We start from the raw sequence: 19,772 nt of genomic DNA on the forward strand, positions 1-19,772 counted from the left end.
TCCTACATTCACTGCTGGTTCCAGTCATCCTGATCCTTATCGCTGAGAGAGGGTAGGAAGTGTTGTTTGTCGTAGTGAATGTGCTGCCCCCTTAGGGTGAGTCACTGTCAACAGAGACAAGGATCACAGCTGATAACCAGTAAAGGCTGAAGCATTGCAGGGATTGTGCCACCGTATATTTAGGTGATTTCAGAGAGGAGGTGGAAATAGAGTTGCAGATCAGCAAAAGCCTTCAGTTAGAATGAAGTAGCCCAGGGTACATAAAGCATGCTAGCTATAACACAAAATGGGAAGTTAAATTGGGAATAATATATAAGTAGTAATAATGTTAAAAGCAAGAAAAAAAGAATGAAATGGTACATTAATTATAAAAGATAGTTTTTCCCCTTATGTCAGGCTCATGCCTGTGGCACGGCTACGGGGCAAGCTAGCGTTCGCCAGAGGCAGGTGGCCATGCATCTCTCTAGGTGTTGAAACGTGTGCTGACAGGAAATCTGCATCACCTGTGAGCAAGTCACATCCATGCCCACAGCAGGTGGTGCAGTGTATTTAATGAGTCTGCTCAGGGCTTTATTACATAGTTCTGTCTCTGAGCCCCTTGAGTCCGGATTCCTGTTTTCCTAGCTTTGCCTTGTTCCTGTTTTCTTCGTTTTGCCTTGAATTCCAGACTTCTGCTGTGTCCTCTACTTCATTACTGCTTCTGGCCTGTCTTCCGGTGTCCTCTCAACTACTGGAAATGTCTGGACAGCACAGCCGTGGGCACAGGTCCCAGAGCCCGAGAGAACTGGACCTCAGGAACATAAAGGGCTCCACTGGGGCGAGCCACCCAGGTCTGGAACTGGGCTCAGCCCCAGGGCGCAGTGAAAGGTGGAGAGGTCCAGCAAGGAGGCTGGGTGGGTCACTCACTCAAAGGGTGGTCTAAGGGAGGCGCGCCAGTGCCATTCTGTACAGAACATGTGCTGCTAGGGGCATCTCCTAGAGAACAGAATCACAGGAACAAAGAAGTCTCCACTGGGAAGCAAGAAGGTGGCCACAGAGAGGGAAAAGGAAATAAGGAAAAGTGAAGTGATGATCTGGACAGAGGATTAAGTGTAAGGTTGAGGTAAACCTAAAAATTTGGATGACTCAAAACTTCCTTCATCTTAACTGTGACAAGACTGAAGTCATGCTTATTGGTACCCCCCATCAACTTTGCAAAGCCAGTCCTGTAACCCTGTCTGTAGATGGCTCTGTACTTGAGCTCCAATCAAAATTGAAAAACCTTGGGGTTATATTCGATTCTGGCTTAACATTCGACCCACATGTACAGCATACTGTCAAAACATCTTTTTTTCACCTTAGAAATATCGCAAGACTACGCCCTATGCTATCATTAACTGTGGCTGAAAAGCTGATCAACATATTTGTATTCTCTCGAATTGACTACTGCAATGCTCTGCTCCCTGGGGTATCTAAATCTACTCTGAACAAGCTGCAGTATGTCCAAAATTCAGCAGCCAGAATCCTGACCAGATCTAGTGCAAGTGTTCACATTACTCCTATCCTGGAGTCCTTGCACTGGCTTCCTGTCAAATTCCGCGTAGACTTTAAAATCCTCATGCTCACCTACAAGGCTTTACATGGCTTGGCACCTCAATACCTGTCTGAACTTTTATCGCCCTACTCCCCACCTCGCAACCTCCGCTCTTCAAATTCTGCCCTCCTTACTGTCCCCCAAGCCCGTCTACATTGTATGGGCGACAGGGCCTTCTCCTGCTATGCCCCCAAGCTCTGGAACTCCTTGCCCAAGGATATTAGAGAGTCACCTTCTCTAAACTCCTTCAAATCCAGACTCAAAACCCTCCTTTTCAGAAAAGCCTTTACTTAACTGGTTCCATTCTTCACCCCTCTGCTCTTCTTAATACCATCTTCCACGGTCTCCTCTATTGTTATTGTTGTATTGCTGTAATTATAATTGTGTCCTGTCTTGTGAAATTTTCTTATTTATTGTTGTAGTCTTCTTATTTATTGTTATTGTCATCCTGTAAAGCGCTTTGAGAAGCCACCTTTAAAGGCGCTATATAAAATAAAGTTTATTATTATTATTATTATAACCTGAGGAGACTGCTGGGAGTGGAGACTGCTCGAGGAGCAGGGAGAGACAGCAGGAGGGGCGAAGGCAGTCCAGTGAGCTCCGGAGAGGACTGCTGGGAGTGGAGACTGCTCGAGGAGCAGGGAGAGACAGCAGGAGGGGCGAAGGCAGTCCAGTGAGCTCTGGAGAGGACTGCTGGGAGTGGAGACTGCTCGAGGAGCAGGGAGAGACAGCAGGAGGGGCGAAGGCAGTCCAGTGAGCTCCGGAGAGGACTGCTGGGAGTGGAGACTGCTTGAGGAGCAGGGAGAGACAGCAGGAGGGGCGAAGGCAGTCCAGTGAGCTCTGGAGAGGACTGCTGGGAGTGGAGACTGCTCGAGGAGCAGGGAGAGACAGCAGGAGGGGCGAAGGCAGTCCAGTGAGCTCTGGAGAGGACTGCTGGGAGTGGAGACTGCTCCAATGGTGTTTTGTATAATATGTCAAAATGCGCAGACAGGTCCAATACTTTGCAATACCTCCAATATTACTTTTTTATATTAGTTATGGGTTATTGACTCTGTATAGCACACAGAAAATGCTAAATGAAAATAAAAGCTTTTTTAATCAATTTGAAATCTCTTTGGAACTATAAATTGAATCTTAATGCCTAGTACAATATGTGGACTGGATTTCATTGGATTTGAGCATCAAGAGATGAAAAGTGAATTTTATGTGTTATGAAAACTCATGACTGTGTTGGGGAATTGCAAACACATCAAAACAAAACTGGATGAAAAGATGGAATTTCATACTATCCTGCTCTAAGAATGTGGATGAAACAGTTAAAGATAAATTTGAGAAATGAAACGAATGCACCATGATTTGTTTGTGAGACAGAACTTTCCAGGTACAGACACAGGTGGCGCCTGCGCGTATGGTCGTGTGGTTGCTTATTACGCTATGGATAAAAAAGGAGCCTGTTCGTGTGTTTTCATATCGGTTTTTCGCTGTATTTCATACGTTTGCAGCGATTATAGTAATGTAAAAAACAGGTCAGCCGCTTGAATGCAAGATTAAGTTGTTTCTACACGAGACAAGAGACAGCCAAAGAGAAAGCACACGAAGTCTATGTTTATCTTTTGTCTTTATGTGTTACATATATATCATTTTTTATGTGGGGGGTGAGAAAACTCACTCGTTCCTGAACTAACGCATTTTACAGGGGGACACATATTCCCAGAGGAGACTGGACTGAATACAACACCGGCCCCTCCCATCTGAGACTAATCCAACAAATGGCTAGCAATTATGCGACCGTGATTTATTAAATTTACGGTAATATACTGTAAATGGTGCTTATATTAGTAGATGTATGGTCAGGTAGGGTTGGGAAGTATATTCATGGCAGCATGGAAGTGCACCAGGTTTGGTTTTCGCAGATTCGAATCTAGATGACGTTATTGCCAGGTAAGAAGTGTATCTTCACACTATATTATATGTTTTTTTAAAAATAATAATTTAGTTGAAAGAAAGACTGCGGCTTCGTTTGCCTTTGGCTCGGCCGATCCGTCCCGAAGTGTGCAACTTTCCTTTCTAATAGCGCTTAACGAAAAAAAAAACAACTAACGATGTCGGCGTGAAAACGCGTTTCTGAATTACGCTTTATAAATGGTTGTATTAACGGAAAAAAGTAAATTTGTCCAGTTCCGTGAAATTGGCCCTCCTACAGAAACCACAAACGGTGAAACCCAGCTCATTCGTTAGTGCTACGTTTGTGCCGGTTTGTGTCGTTGAAAGTAGCGTTTGTGCTGCTCTCGTTCCCGAGATATAGTGCGGTAGATTTTGCATTTAATATCATTTAATATGTGAGCAGGAAAATTAAATATGTTACGAATACCACATACCCTAATCAGAAGAGTTTCGGGTGTAGTCTAAAAAAGCGAACACTAGAAAACAATTGCATGTTCTTACCAAGAGGCTTAATACTTCTTAGAGGTGTGCTTTCTTAAAAACCTGAAGGAGTGATCAGTTTCTCAGCACCAAGGGACGTGTAAAGATTCGACCGTCTGTCGAGCCACGTGTTCAAAAAGGCTTTAATCTGCAGCTTTAGAACAACAAGACCACTGTTGCACTTTTTATACAAAACACATTCGTTATAGTGAAAAAGAACCAGGGTGTTTTTTAAGGGCCTACGTACAAGGTTGTCGCGGGTAGTAAATAACACACCCGAGAAGCAACACTGGAAAGTCCACCGTCTCACACCTGCGGACCGCTGCAATATTGGAAACATATTTTTTTATTTTCACATAACAGAAATGAACATATATCTGAATTCTTTAATAAACTGTCATTATCCGTGTGTTTGTATTTACACGGGTCTTATGCGCAAACATGAAGCGATTAACTCACAGTCCTTAGTTTTATCTTTGTGTTTCTGGTCAGTCCTTGGTGTAGAGTACAGCGTGAGAGCACACCTGCCCTCTGAAGACACAGGTATGGGCGCCTGTGTTAGATCCTCAGGTGAAGTCGAGTCTTCTGCAGTCTTCAAAGTAATGACGCAGACATGTTTGCACGTCCTGCTCCATGAAGTTGCCCACCCGCCCGTCGAACAGCACAAACGACGAAACTTGCCGCAATCGTCAGTACTGCGTTTGTGCCGGTTTGTGTCGCTGTAAGTAGCGTTTGTGCTGCTTTCGATTCCGAGATACTGTACAGCGCCTTGTTTTTTCGGGTAATCACGTGACTTTACAAGGCTGTTTACAGGTACCAACAAACTCGGTACTTGAGCTCCTGATTGTGATGAAAACAATGGGGGCAATTTGTTTTCCGAGTCTGTCTGGTCGGGCGGGGTGGATGTTTCAATATATTTCAATAAAGCGCGTTCTTCTCCTGGGTCTGGCGTCACTCTGTGACGTACAAAATAGGAAAGTCACGACCACCAGATCTTTCAGTTGTGATCTTTTGATCAGTTGACCCCAGACTTTGGAGCCTTTACACGAATAAACAGTCTTACATTTAGGGAGGAGTTACTATGTTAGTTCATTGGGTTAGGCGTTTTCTTTTAAATTTTAACCATGTTCTCGAAAATGTATTGCTTGTGTACTCCTTTCATCGGTGAAGAGACCCCAGTTTCCAAATTACCGCTGGTACAACACGAGAGCCCATATTCACATTTTTAGGTATTCGTTTCTAGATCGATATAATTTAACAATAAAAAAACAAAATTGAAAGCACGAGCATTATAATAGATCATACACTTTACATTTCTATTCATTTTTAAAGTACAAAGCAGAAAGCGTTTCCCTTAAATATACGATTAAAATTGTTCAAATACCATGTATTCATGACAGAAAGCAGCGGAGACAGTTGTATTGCAAATAAAAAATGTATTTCGAAGAGTACGGGACATTGTGAATCAATAAAGACGTTAAATGTAGTTTAATTTATGCAGTTGTTTTGCAAATAAGTAAAGCATTTTAAAACTAGATTCTCACTGACACAGTAAACAAGCCGATCCACCTGGCGCTGCTAGCTCTCAGCTCTCAGACCCGCGATTGGCTAAACCCTCGAGCAGTTCGGGCCGCGATTGGGTGAAGAGTGAGAATCGACACTCTGATTGGGTAAAGCGCCACAGCGGAAGTTCTGTGTGTACCGTGTGTGCTGTTTGAGCACGCTGGATATACAGTAACATATCCATTGGTTTCCAATTACTGATCAAGTCGCATTGAGGTCAAAACTGAATAGCAGACAAAGAATATCGTGGCATCCACAGCTCGTTCACGACTCCGATAGCATGTCACGATAGGAGTACGCGCATCAAGATCACATCGCGTTACCCATTGCGACTGACGCATCACTGTCCAGATACAGCAATGTGACATACCCCGACAAAACGCCTCCACCCCATGTCGTGACACGGAGTCCACATGATATGACAGAGCCCCCCCCCCCCCCGCGCCCATGTCGCCACATGAAGCCCGCATATCGCGATATAAAATACCCCGACAAAACTTCCCCACCCCCATGTCGCGACATGAAGCCCCTATATCGCGATATGAAATACCCCGACCAAAATGCCCCGCCCCTATATCGCGATATGAAAGTCCCCGACCAAAATGCCCCACCCCATGTCGCGACATGAAGCCCCTATATCGCGATATGAAATACCCTGACCAAAATGCCCCGCCCCATGTCGCGACATGAAGCCATTATATCGCGATATGAAATACCCCGACAAAAATGCCCCACCCCCATGTCGCGACATGAAAGCCCCTATATCGCGATATGAAATACCCCGACCAAAATGCCCCGCCCCATGTCGCGACATGAAGCCCCTATATCGCGATATGAAATACCCCGACCAAAATGCCCCGCCCTCATGTCACGACATGGAGTCCATATGTTGCGACAGGTCCGATCTGGGTATATCATGTCCTGATATGAGACCTCTTTTGCGACAGCGGTGCCAGGGTGGCATGGAAGCAAGGCGCCAGTCGCGATATATACTGCTGTGATATACATGTGTTATACATTAGGTCCTGTAACGCTTATGGCCAACAGGCACTGTGTAAAAGCCGGCTTACTAGAGCGGTGACGTCGCCGCCCTTCCCTGTGATAGCAGGACTACAGCTACTGGGATATAGAGAGATCTCTCTTTGGCTCACCGGGCTGGGTCCCGACTGTGGGGGGCCGACCTAATGCGGCAAGGGCGCCCGCCTGAGCCCCCGTTGCGTTACAGTCCCTATCATGACATGCTGCAGAGGTCTTGTCGCGATGGTATCCCACAGTTACGCGTTTGGCAACAGCGAGTTGGGAAAGAAAAGAAAAACGTACCTTAGAAAATAAAAAAGCATAGATCTTACAATCCCGGTGATTTTACATACATTACAACCACAGGTTTATGTCATAGATGGTTAAGTTGTTGGCATCTTAGTATTATTCACATCTAAGTAGGCTCATATATTTTAAGATATTGAGTGTATTTACAATGTTAAGGGTACGAGCCAAACGGTAACAGAGCGCTTGAACTCGGCAGACGGGGTCACTGGAGGTCAAAGGCACCGTGCATGGTCACGTGATCACCGGCAAAACAAGATGCTATATCTCGGGAACGAAAGCAGCACAAACGCTACTTTCAACGACACAAACGTAGCACTGACGAATGAGGTGGTTTATTTAAATATTCAGCATAACATACCAGAAGAACGTGCACGCACGTATGGGTTTCAGAGGTTGGAGTAAATGCATCGCCCCGAGGGTAATATCGAGTGAGGCGCCATGAAAATAAAAACTGCGAAGGTATTAAAATATTAAGTTCTGAAGATCTTGTTTGACACTTCATGATGCTTTTAAACTTGTATGAAACCCACGAAATTAGTATTCTATTTTCGTTGCCAAAAGACACGTAATTTGGAAATTCGTGACTTCCCACAAGACTTTACACTGAATTGTTATAGTCCATTTACAGTGCTAACCAATTAATCGTACCTTTAAGTGCAAGAAAGGTCTGCTAATAAAAGCGTCAAATACATACTTTGGATTAATTTTAGCTCTGTCATTTAGGGGCGATCTGAATAGTTATCTGTAAAATGCACACTCGCATCTATCCGTCAATATTTTATCTTAATGTTATCCATGCATTTCAAACCTTGTAATTTGTTTACAGTAGAAATGTTAGAACCTCTTCGTGCTTAACTCCTACAGGTGGAGCAAGTATCATGCTCTGGGAAACTGGGAAGCAGCTGGGAAGTTACTTTCAACGGCACAAACCGGCACAAACGCAGCACTAACGAATGAGGTGGGTTTCATCGTTTGTGCTGTCTGTAGCGGGGGTGGAGAAACTTCACGGTGCTGGTTTGTCCTGCCCGCAAAGCATGAGTCCACCTCTCACCACAACTTCAAATAGTAAATACTGTTTATAAAACAATTCCCAAGGACATGAATATACATAATCCTCCGTTTATTTAATAGTATGTTTAAAAAATAAACGATTCTTATTTTTTCTTCCAAAAAGGCCCTGGCGCTGTTTTTCTTCTGGGTCTATTGTCAGCCACAACAGGCACAGGTTCTTCTGCTTGACTTCTATGGGAAGGCTAGCTGATGGCGTAACGCTTGGACCACCAGCTGTAACCAGCCTCACCTCAGAACTAAAACCACCGAGAAAAATAAAGTCAGGTCAGTTTTAAACCTCTCATGGGCAGGACAAGAGGGCCCAAAAAAAGGTCTCCAGCTGAATTAGTAGAATGTTATGATTTATAAGATCAATCAGGTGTATGTATTAGGGAGCAAGAGAGTGAAGAAAGACTAATTCTATATAATTATTGGTGAATTCACTAAAAAGTCAATGTTAAGCTTATAGTCTGTATAGTATAGAACTATAGTATAGGTTGGGTAGCAGTCACATTAAAACCAAGCACTGAGATGATGAATGCTCAGTTATAGTAATGGTCAACTTAATATCCTCTAAACTCAAAGAAAACAATCTTGCATATCTGTATCACATTCATTAAAAATGTACCCTTTTCTGAGGCTTGAAAAGTTTTCAAAATTTCAAACGTTTCCAAAGCTGTCCCTTCGTTCACACTGTCATATGATAGCTTGGTTTGTTTTTCTGCACAGCGTGAAAGTTGATTTAAATAGGCGAAGCTCTGGATGACACGGTGGCACAGCGATTGGCATTGCGGCCTCAGAGTGCAGAGCCCTTGGGTTCAATTGCTTTGGCACTATCTGTGTGGAGGGTGCATGTTCTGCTTGAGCTCAGTCCAAAGACACACCAGTTGGTTAATAGGCTTTTGTAAAAAACCCGTTCTGGTGTGACTGGGAGCACTGTAAATAAACTGCACTTATTTTACGTGAGCATTTTTGCAATGGAGCCATTCTGTTATAAAACGGACCTACTTTGGCCTTCCTCAGACCATTGTGTGACATTTTAGTGGCAGAGGTGGGATGGCCAGCCATAAGACTGTGAGGAGAAGGAGAGTCCTGTATTCACAGATAAACACTCAAGTAAAATAAGGGCAGTTTATTTATAGTGCTCTCAGTCCCCCACAACAGAAAACAAAACCCCAAAAGAAACAAAAGTAATTCTTCAAATGGTGTCTCTGTGTCTCTGTGTCTCTGTGTCTCTGTGTCTCTGTGTCTCTGTGTCTCTGTGTCTCTGTGTCTCTGTGTCTCTGTGTCTCTACCTAATATACTAACCACCAACAACCAACACCTTCTTAGGCTGAGGAGCCAGCTTAAATAGCTTGTATGCCCCTCCCCTTCTGGAACAAACCATTTCTCTACTTCAAAGTGGTTTTTCCCATCTCCTTAAATAACCCTTGAGAACGGGGGTTAGGTTTGGCCTTCTGAGGCCACCATAGGCTGGCCCACCCCGGAAGTACCGACACCAAACAAACAGTGAGTATCATCTGTTTTGAGAGTGCTCTCCGTTCACACCACAATACTCACTCATACCTGTGTTTAAGTATATGAATGTATATGAAATTAAGTATGTTTATGTACGTGAATGTATATGAAATTAAGTAATAGCAGTTACTAGTCAAGCCCTGAGTGTGCACTCTCAGGAACTTATCTAGCAACCGCTCAATGGAAGGTGTATGAATGTTGTATTTTCTTTGCTATCTGTACCTCGTGACAGGCTCCTCTGTCAGTGTGTTTGTTTCCGTGTGTGCCTTGCGATGGACTGGTGTGCCATGCAGGATGTATCCTGCCTTGCCACCAGTGCTTCCCTGGATAGGCTCTGGGCCTCCGTGACCCTGAATTGGATAATTGGTTATAGAAAGTGAGGTGATGTGTGAAGTGTTTTGGTCTGAAAGCTTCTAACAGGTTCTCTGGCTCGGAATGTATTTCATTAGTCAGGTATCCAGATGGTGTTTCAATAGTTGTGCTTTAATTTGTATGAATTGAGCAACAACATACAGAATGAAATCACACAAAGTCATGTTGGGCATGTTGCACACGAGGGTTTTATTGGAAACAATAACTCAGATTTCGATTGGACTTTTGTTTCTCTGCCTCGGCAGCTGTACCAAATTGAAGCACATCTTCTAGCTGAGGGTTTCCCCATAAATATAGCCTGAGCAATATTGTTATCAGAGGGAGTAAAGAGTATGGCCCAGGACAGACGTTCATGGAACACTTAGCAAATGGAAGTGGATGTGAAAATGTTTTTCCCACTCTGCGGAAACTTTTGCAAGAAATTCTGAGAAATCATGTAAATTCATATCATATCGTTGTAAGTGTCTTTTTCCAGAAAGTGGTAAATCTTTAAAGTTGCACGAGTGGATGGATGGATACTCTAGTTGTCAGTCCAATTATGAGACAGTCACTTCTGATTGTGATGGCTTAATTTGTCTAATTATTTTGGTGTCAAATCCAGATCACCTGTTGCACTTTTCAAGTCGTCATCAGTTGCTTAATCCAAACTATCCACATGATTCCAGCTCTCAAGCACAGATTCTACTTCTGTGGCCTGAAGTTTCTGCATGCAGACAATCTCTCAGATCTGCATGGAGGAGTGATCATACCTGTAAAGTTGTACTTCTTGGTAATCGATCTTCTTACTTCATATAGGGAGACCAAGTGCTTGGGCTAACTCTGTATTTTGTTATTTTTGTTGAAGTCACTTATGTTTTGAACCTTGTATCATACTCTTTATTCATTGCTCATTATGAAAGCAATTATCTTAAGGTTCACTGTATCAGCTAGGCTCAATATAGACCCAGTGATGGCTTGTAGCTGTGTAATTAACTGGACAAGTGCTTTCGTGAGCAATTAACACATGTTTGAAAATAGTTTTATTGTGTGAACACTTTTTCCATGTTTTTTGTACTGCTTGTTCACATAATGCTCCCTTTTTTTGTTAACATATCATATATACAGCCATACTTCCGATAGGTGTCCAGCTACTGAAAAGAAAAATGTATGCTCACATTCAGCATGGTATATAGCATTTTATTTGCAATAATTATTTTTTGTGGACTATTTGGTTATTTAGAGATTCATGATAAAGATGGCCTATGTTCAGAGGAACAGCAGATCATTCTGCTTTTACAGTGGTGGGATATGACACTGGTGAATGCATTGCTCAACAATTCGTGTCCATAGCTGCTAATAAACTTTGCTCTTGAATTTGAGCGATAATCTGAGAAATGTCAGTGCTGAACTTCAAGGTGCCCATCACTAAATGGCTTTTTATGGTCAGCATAAGGGATAGCATGATGTAGAAAGCAGGAGATTTGCAGAATTTCAGCAAACAGTAGCACCTTAATGAATTTAGCGGTGTATCAGAGTAGCAGAATTCAGAAAATCTACTACCCATGTAGAGTATAGCAGATATGAATGCAGCGCTTTTAAAGAATGGCTTTGAGTGCAATGCCAGGCATAATTTTCGGTAACTGATCTACACTCCTTCATGGAGGCTGTCCCAGTGACTAAACATGACATTTTTTACAAATAATGAAATGCTTTATAGTGCGGTCTGTATCCTGCCCTACTCCATAAAGGTCAGTGATTCTGTATCCTCTAAGTAGTACACTAGCTGTGTTGCACCATGGGTCTTCAAGTAGGATTTCTGTTGCTCAGTATATCAACATTGATGTGGATGCCGCTCTGTGAATCTGCAAGGTGGAAGTGACTCTGGCCGTCAGTGTATGTGAGCAGTGAACAGTTAACACCAGAAGGTGCGTCTCAAAGTATGATGTCTATTTTACAGCGTTGGGTCAAACCAGCCTTCGATGTAGATGCAATGTACCTGTTTTGAAGCTTCTTAGAAATATGATCCCAAGTAGACTATATATAGGAAGGAACAAGTAATAGGTTTATTCCATGCTGGAAAAAAAGAAGAAAGAAAACCCAACGTTTCGGCCGTGGAGCCTTAGGAAGATCTCTTTATATATAAAAAAGAAAAAGCACCCGTTCAACACACTAAAATGTTAGAACCTTTTTGTGGTCAGTTCAAGGTAGTTTGTTAATTTTGTATTTTCAGAATTGGCAAAAATCCAAAGTGGATGAGTATTAAATAAAAACAAGTGCAAAAAGAATGAGGTTAGAACATATTAGATTGGATAATTTGGCATTTTCATCAGAGGCTGTGAAGTTCGATAAGCTACAAACCATTTTTATGTAGCCTATACTTGAGTCAGGTTGGAAATGCATGGATGAAGATGTCATAATACAGTATGGGTTTACAGATGATTATTTACAGATTTAAATGTTTTAAATTGTTCCATTGCACATAAACTTTCAAGGATTTATTCTGGATATATCCAGCAGATTTAACACTTTGAAAGGATCTGATAATTTTTCATTTAAATCGGATTTTATCCAACTCTGTTAGATCCAGGACTTTAAATAGGCTGCCTTTGCCTTGGATTGAAAATTCATGGAGGCCTGGACCACTGACTGTCACATCTAACAAAGTCATGAAGACAGGCAGAAACTTATACTTAATCCATAATGAATGCATGTTCCTGTCTTCTACTTTTTATAACACTTCATTTGACTTCAATATACATTTTTAGAAATGTATATTCACCTGAAAGGAAAATAGGACTAAGGACTAAACAGAAGGACTGAATCTTGATCATATTATTAGTAAGTTCGATCGCGTTACCGTATGTGTGTATGTTTAGCAGTCCGACAAACTGAATTAGAAAACAGACCAGTTGTAAAACAAATTCTGCAGTGCGCTTAAAACCCACAAATAGTGAGAATGAGTTTACGTGTGTAATAGTCCAGCAAAACTTCTATTAATATAATAATGTTCTTCCCTATGATCACTTAATTAGATACCCTTGAGATATAGTTGCTTCAGATAGATCTATTAGTGAATACTTATTATATTAATATTTGTTTTTCTTTCTTTATAGGACTGTGGGATAAACAATGTTTTGCACAGGACTAGTCTTTAAGGCTGAGCTTTGATGACCCTTTTAGTTACTGCTAATGTAATTGGAGACTGTCGAAGTATTTTTCATAAATAAGGTGAGCACTCATCAAGTCATGTTTCTCTTAAAATGATTCGTTTAATGTGAAAACTGTGGGTATTGCTTTCAGATGTTTTTTTTTGTTGATTTAAGCTTAATAATAATTACATACACTTATATGTCACTTTTCTGGACACTCCACTCAAAGTGCTTTACAGGTAATGGGGACTCCCCTCCACCACCACCAGTGTGCAGCATCCACCTGGATGATGCAACGGCAGCTATAGTGCGCCAGAACGCTCCCCACACACCAGCTCTCAGTGGGGAGGAGAGCAGAGTAATGAAGCCAATTCATAGATGGGGATTATTAGCAGGCCATGATTGGTAAAGGCCAATGGGAAATTTGGCCAGGACGCCGGGGTTACACCCCTACTCTTTTCGAGAAACGCCCTGGGATTTTTAATGACCACAGAGAGTCAGGACTTCGGTTTTACGTCTCATCTGAAAGACGGCGCCTGTTTACCCATTAGGACCCACATAGACCGCAGGGTGAGCGCCCCCTGCTGGCCCCACTAACACCTCTTCCAGCAGCAACCTTAGTTTTTCCCAGGAAGGCTCTCATCCAGGTACTGACCAGGCTCACACCTGCTTAGCTTCAGTGGGTTGCCAGTTGTGAGTTGCAGGGTGATATGGCTGTTGGCTTAAGCCTGAAACAAAACTGTGATCTACATTTTGTAGTTCTTTTGTCATTTAGACTGATTCCTACTTTTTTTATGTGGCTGTTTCAGGATGTTTCCTCCATCTTGTCGACTTGTGAAAAACATTGTAATCAAAGGACTCCTGGCTTACCATCGGGGAAGAGCTTCTAATGAAAGTAATTCTCGTTTACTGACTTGGAAGACATTCTTTTCTCCTATAGTTTCTTTCTCAGCATTCAGAACAGCAAGTCTGAGCTCCTGCACCGGACATAAAAACATCTTCATCATGGGCCTCCCAGGCTCAGGAAAAACAACAGTAGGAAACATCCTTGGTAGCAAGTTAGGACATCCTGTCATTGATCTAGATGATCACATCCTCAAGAAAGAGTGGAACATGACTGCAGGGGAGAAGCTGTCAGAAATCGGTTGGGAACAGTTTGTTGAAGAGGAAGGCAAAGCTCTTTCAAGTTTCTCTGCGTCTGGAAGTATTGTTTTATTGACGGAGTCCAGTCCAATGCACTCTGCAGCTATGAACCACGTGAAGCAAAATGGGATTGTTATATACCTTGATGTTAACCCTGAAGTCATCATAGAGAGGCTGTCAGGAGGGAGAGGGAATAGGATCGTTGGGCGCGGATCAGGAGTGTCTTTGAGAGAGATTCTACGCTGCAGGCGGAAAATATATAACAAGTGGTGTGATGCAAGGGTCCTTTGTGATTCTGGAGACAGCGCTGAAGAAGTGGCCGCAAAAGTATTAAAAGCCGTGAAGAGATGTGAAGATACTGAATCTGAAGCGTTTGTTTCAACCAGAAACAAGTTTCTGCCAGAGGACGGTTCGGTGTCAGAGCGGAAATTTTTCAGCGATGTTTTGGTCGAGGGTCTGGCTCCCGACGGGGGTTTTTATGTGCCACAGGGCGGTCTTTCAGAGCTGCCCCCGCGGGAATGGGTGAGATTAGTGGACCTGCTGTATTCTGAAAGAGCCCAGATCCTGCTTGAGAAATGTATCCATCCTGCTGACGTTCCAGCTCCGGAGCTCTACAGCATGGTCAAGAAGGCTTATGCGGATAATTTTGCTTGCCCAAGGATTGCTCCAGTCCGACACCTCGTACATAACCAGTACGTTCAGGAGCTCTTTCACGGCCCCACGGCTTCTTTCCGAGATTTCTCCCTGCTGCTGCTGCCTCAGCTGTTGGCGTACTGCACCTCGAACCTGTGCAATCATTTACTCCTGGGGGCCACGTCTGGAGACACGGGCAGCGCGGCGCTGAACGGCTTTAGTCGTCTACCCGAGGCTGAAAAGCGCAGGAGTGCCGTGCTGGTGTTCTTCCCCGAAGCCGGAGTGAGCCCCGTTCAGAGACTGCAGATGACGGGTTTTCAGGAGGGGAACCTGAAGGCGGTCGGTGTGCAGTCGGACTTGGCCTTTTGCCAGCAGGCGGTCCGGCAGATGCTCGGCGATCCGAAGCTGACGGGCCACCTGGCGGTGGAGTGTGGCGCGGTGCTGACCGCCGCCGACTCCGTTAACTGGGCCCAGCTGCTTCCGCAGGTCATCTTCCACGCCTCCGCCTATCTCGACCTCGTCAGCCAGGGCACCGTTGCCTTCGGAGAGCCTGTGGACGTTTGCATCCCCGCTGGCGACTTTGGAAATATTTTATCGGCCGTGTACGCAAAACAAATGGGAATTCCTATCAGGAAATTTATTTGTGCCTCTCACCAGAGCGGTGTTCTAACGAAATTCATGAAGACCGGGGAGTATGATCTTAGAGACCGACAGCTTCTGCCTTCAAGCTCTCCGGCAACAGAAGTCCTAAAGCCTTCTAGCCTCGAGAGATACCTCTTTCACATCTCAGATGGGGACTGGCAGCTCGTTAGAGGGTTATTTTCTCAGTTTGAGAGGGAGAGGTATTTTAAGGTGCCAAGAGCTCTACTGAAAAGGATGCATCAGGACTGTCTGGCAGGCTGGTGCTCTGAAGAGGAGTGCTTGGCTGCTATCAGCGCTGTTCATTCAGCCACAGGATACATTCTGGACACCCGCGCCGCGGCTGCCAAAGTCGTAGCAGATCGCCTGCAAGACAGGACGTGCCCAGTTATCATTTCCTCCACGGTTCACCCCGCCAAGTTCGCACCCGCTGTGCTGAAAGCATTGAAATTTCAGGATGTTGCCGAGGATCCGTTCGATCAGCTTAATTTGCTCAGCTCGTTAGGTTCCCTGCCTCCCATGCATGCAGACTTAAAGTCTCTAAGAGATCCAAGGAGGCACAAGGTGTGTGATGCTAACGTCAGTGACCTAGTTGAAGAAGTTGAAACTGTTGTTCGAGATTCATTCTTAAAAGTTACCTGAGCATGGAAAGCTAGACAGGTTTAGTGCTGCATAACTCAATGAATACATTTGCCTTTTAACTTACTATGTGTCAGAGATGCTGTCAGTTACAGATATAGGGATGCCCCACTTACATAATTTAAAACAGACAATTCTTAACACAGTAGGCAAGATATACTTATATTTTGTGGAAACTGCAGGTCTGCTTACATTGTATTGAACTTCATGTTCTCTGCTAGTTTGTTCAGTTTATGTTTAGACTCTTTAAAGAGCAAACGAACACCACTGTTGACTTTCAGATTTATTTTAATGAATTCAATGTTTACCAAACTTAATCATATACTGCCTCATTTTATTTGGGTTTCCAAATGAATTCCAAGTTTTACCAGCTGTTCACGGTATATATTGTTAATGAAGATATCTTGGGTGGCAGGGCAGCGCAGTGCTGTCGCCCTGGGTGCAATTCTGGACCTGGGGTACTATCTGTGTGGAGTTTGTATGTTCTCTCTGTCTTCACATGGGTTTCCTCCAGGTGCTCCGGTTTTGTCCCACATTCCAAAGACATGCTGGTAGGTTAACAGACTTCAGAGAAAACTCCTTGGCGTGAGTGTGGGTTTGTGTCTGTGTGTCTGCCCTGCAATGGCCTGGTGTCCCATCCAGGGTGTACCCTGCCCTGTGCCCAGTGCACGCTGGGATAGGCTCTGGCTCCCCCAGTGACCTTGTACTGGGTAAAGTGGTTAGAAAATGGATGGAAATAATTTAAATTAATTTAATTTAATTTCTAATCTGGAAGTAAATTAGCTGTTAGGACAGATATTTACATTCCATGTCAGGTGTGTATAGGTATTTTATATAGATAGATATTTTAATGAAAGAATTGCAAAGCAGTGGTATAATATTTTCACACATTGAGAATGCTTGTTATATATCAATCAGTAATGGGAAATGGCCACTAGGTGGCAGGCAAGCGTCCATTATAGAAAAGGTTGACGAGTGACCTTGTCTGTTGTCAGAGGTGAGACAATAATGGAAATCGCTTATAGAGGCTAGAACAGTTACAGTCTAAATTTGTGATTACAACCTTATGACTTTAGTTTATGCTGTAATTGTGGAGCTCTTAGATGTTTCCACTTGTTGATAGTGTTGTCTTTGAAAAGATTATATAGTAGAAACAGAAGGGAAAACAAGAGCACACTGACTACCTTTGCACTCTCCTCTGCTTCATACACTCCAAAATGTTTTAACAGTTGTTTGATCTATTCTAATTCAAACACCAGGTCCATGTAGACATATCCTTTTGTAGAAACTCGAATTGGCATTTTTTTCCTATAATTAAAAACAATACATTTCAGTAAAAAAAAACATCTGAAATTTAAAGCACTTTGGTTGCCTTCATCAAAGAGACATTCATTTAAAACACATGAGAAGAAGTAAATTTATGCATCACATTTACTTTCATTTTGTTAAATCATCATTCCTCAGTAATTGTACGGGGTGGGTTTGGAAAAGCTTTCTCTTGTCTATTAAGAATAAGTAAATGAAGTAACCTAAGTAAAAATAATAAAAACATAATTACAAACATGTGCTACAGTTTACTTTGTTAAAAAATAAGGGTCTGAAAGTATAAACTAAGAAGTCTGAAAATATTTTCTTAATTATAATAAATACTATTAGCTTTTTGGGGGATTGGAGAATAAACCACAATTTAAAACTAAGTAATTGAGACAATAATCATCCCCCCATCCGGAGTATTAATTATTGAGTTTTTATTTTGTTGGTTCATATTTTCTTAAACTGAAGCCTTCTAAGCATGAGATATGTTACATTAAATATCGCCAAAAACTAAAGAAAAAAACCCTGACATGTGTTGACTGCACAAGTATTCAGCCCTGTAATTTGGCAGAAGCCAGTCTGGGTTAAGTCTTTCAATTCCGTGTTCCAGCTTGGTGCGATCATTGTCTATTCTTCTTGACAGATTTGCTCATGCTGTCTCCGATTGCTTACTGTTCACTTCTGGACACCAGTTTTCAAGTCGTTCCCCGGATTTCTCAATAGGATTCAAGTCAGGACAAGCAGGATTCAAGCAGGCCTTCTGCTTTGAATTATTGTCCTGCTGAAAGGCCGAATTGTCATCCCACGTTTAAGCCTAGCAGGTGGAAAAAGGTTTTCCTCTAGTGTTTTCCTGTGCTTTGATTCATCTGTATTCCCATCAGCCTTGACAAGCTTCCCAGTCCCTGCTGGTGAGGAGGAGGACTGGAACACAGTGCTGCCACCACCACGCTTGATGTGGGGATGGTGTTGACTGTGTGATACACCTGACGCAAATCCGTCCTGAGTGCAGCATTGTGGAACCAAAAGGTTCGAGTTCTGTTGTCCAACCATAAATACCTTTGACGCGTGTTTCAGTATTGCTTAAATGCGTTGTTCCATACTCGCTGCTGTATTCAAGATGGGATTTCCATTCTGCCATCTGAGCCAGTTCTGTGGAGTATTCCTAGCATAGTCCTGAGGCATGAACATTTTCTCATATCTTTGTGACGGAGTGCTTGTTATTTTGTCTTTCTTTTACTGAATATGAAATACTCCAATATTTCCCTCTACCCTTCTGGTATGTTTGAGAGAGTGTATGAGATACGAATGAAGTTTGAATGATACTTACCCTTTTTGTTGTTTTCCTAAAATCACTGCAGTGTTTTCCCCATTGGAGTATTGTATTGTGTTGATCAAGATGGCCACCAGTCACCTTTCCTGTTTGTAGTATCACACAAATGATCTTAAAGGGAAAGGTTACTGGTGAGCCATCTATAAATAACCGATGTAAGGTTAGTTGTTTTGTTTAAGTGAATATATCACAGTTGCATGACTGCGTTAAAATTTATACGTATTTTTTTGGATTGTTAAATACTTTATTTTGGTCAAACTGCCCACCTCTGTTAAGAAAATGTGAGCGAGTCCCTTTAAGAGGATGGTCCTTAGAAGAGGAGGGGCTATACAAGGGACTGGGAGAGCTCAGTATGGAGGAGGGTGCCTTGGAGGAAAGGTGTGGAGAGTATTCCCGTGAGGGTTTTTTTTTTGTTATCCCTCTTTTGATGGCAACAAATCCAGTTTTGTTTGCATTTGAAGACTACTGTGTGGGAGTTTCTTTTCTTTTGAGCCAAGCCTGGTTACTCGGCCGTTGACAGTCTTCCTGTAGTTCTTTCAGCAGTGTAGTTCTTTCAAAGTCACTGCTGGCTGCCATTTGCATCCTTAACCGGTTTCCTCTTTACTGGGCTGCTCAGTTAGGAGGGACAGTGACATCAGTCAGTGGTGTTTTCTCCTTCTTAATGATGGACTTTGCAATGTTTTCGTCTCCTTGTCCCAATCAGGGCCTTTATCCGGCTTCATCCCTGAGCTGTTCCGAAAGCTCTTTGATTTCCATGGTTGAATCTTTGCTTGAAATTCACCACCCGACAGAGGGTCCTTACAGAGAGAGAGCTCATCTCATCTTTTTAACCACTTTCTCCTGGTGAGCATTGTGGTCGCAGTGTAACAGGCAGAGCAGGGCTGACCAGACTTCCCTTTCCCCAGCGGCAGTTCCCAATTTTTTCCTGGGAGATTCCCATGTGGCCCCGGGCCAGCTGAGAGAGAGAATCCCTCCAGCACGTCCTGGGTCTTCCCTGGGGTCCCTGGGCAGGTCTCCCAGTGGGCCATGTGAGGTACACTCGCCTAATATACTGAAAATTGTTCTTGTAAATATTTGGCTAACCACGTAGCAAAGCTCCAAGATTGACATAACTAAATCA

The 19,772-nt window shown here is 43.1% G+C and overlaps 1 protein-coding gene across 4 annotated transcripts; it reads left to right on the plus strand.

The window, feature by feature from the left end:
* The first annotated feature begins 3,444 nt into the window (after window positions 1–3,444).
* Window positions 3,445–17,569, plus strand: thnsl1 (threonine synthase like 1). 4 transcript variants are annotated; one of them, XM_088642737.1, is made up of 5 exons: window positions 3,445–3,514; window positions 7,751–7,844; window positions 8,061–8,221; window positions 12,919–13,033; window positions 13,764–17,569. In XM_088642737.1, the coding sequence occupies exon 5, from the start codon at window positions 13,765–13,767 to the stop codon at window positions 16,009–16,011; it is 2,247 nt and encodes a 748-aa protein (XP_088498863.1). In that variant the 5' UTR covers window positions 3,445–3,514; window positions 7,751–7,844; window positions 8,061–8,221; window positions 12,919–13,033; window position 13,764; the 3' UTR covers window positions 16,012–17,569. The 4 variants fall into 4 exon arrangements, with proteins under 4 accessions (XP_088498863.1, XP_088498866.1, XP_088498865.1 ...); XM_088642739.1 differs by lacking the exon at window positions 3,445–3,514 and adding an exon at window positions 3,821–3,882; XM_088642738.1 differs by lacking the exon at window positions 3,445–3,514 and adding an exon at window positions 7,236–7,345.
* Window positions 17,570–19,772: the final 2,203 nt, after the last annotated feature.

This window comes from Lepisosteus platostomus, chromosome 8, assembly GCF_059453375.1.
Source record: "Lepisosteus platostomus isolate fLepPlt1 chromosome 8, fLepPlt1.hap1, whole genome shotgun sequence".
Classification (NCBI taxonomy): domain Eukaryota; kingdom Metazoa; phylum Chordata; class Actinopteri; order Semionotiformes; family Lepisosteidae; genus Lepisosteus; species Lepisosteus platostomus.

Excerpts from the sequence above, each read along its gene's own strand:
- thnsl1 (XM_088642737.1), top strand. The coding sequence starts at position 13,765 with ATGTTTCCTCCATCTTGTCGACTTGTGAAAAACATTGTAATCAAAGGA.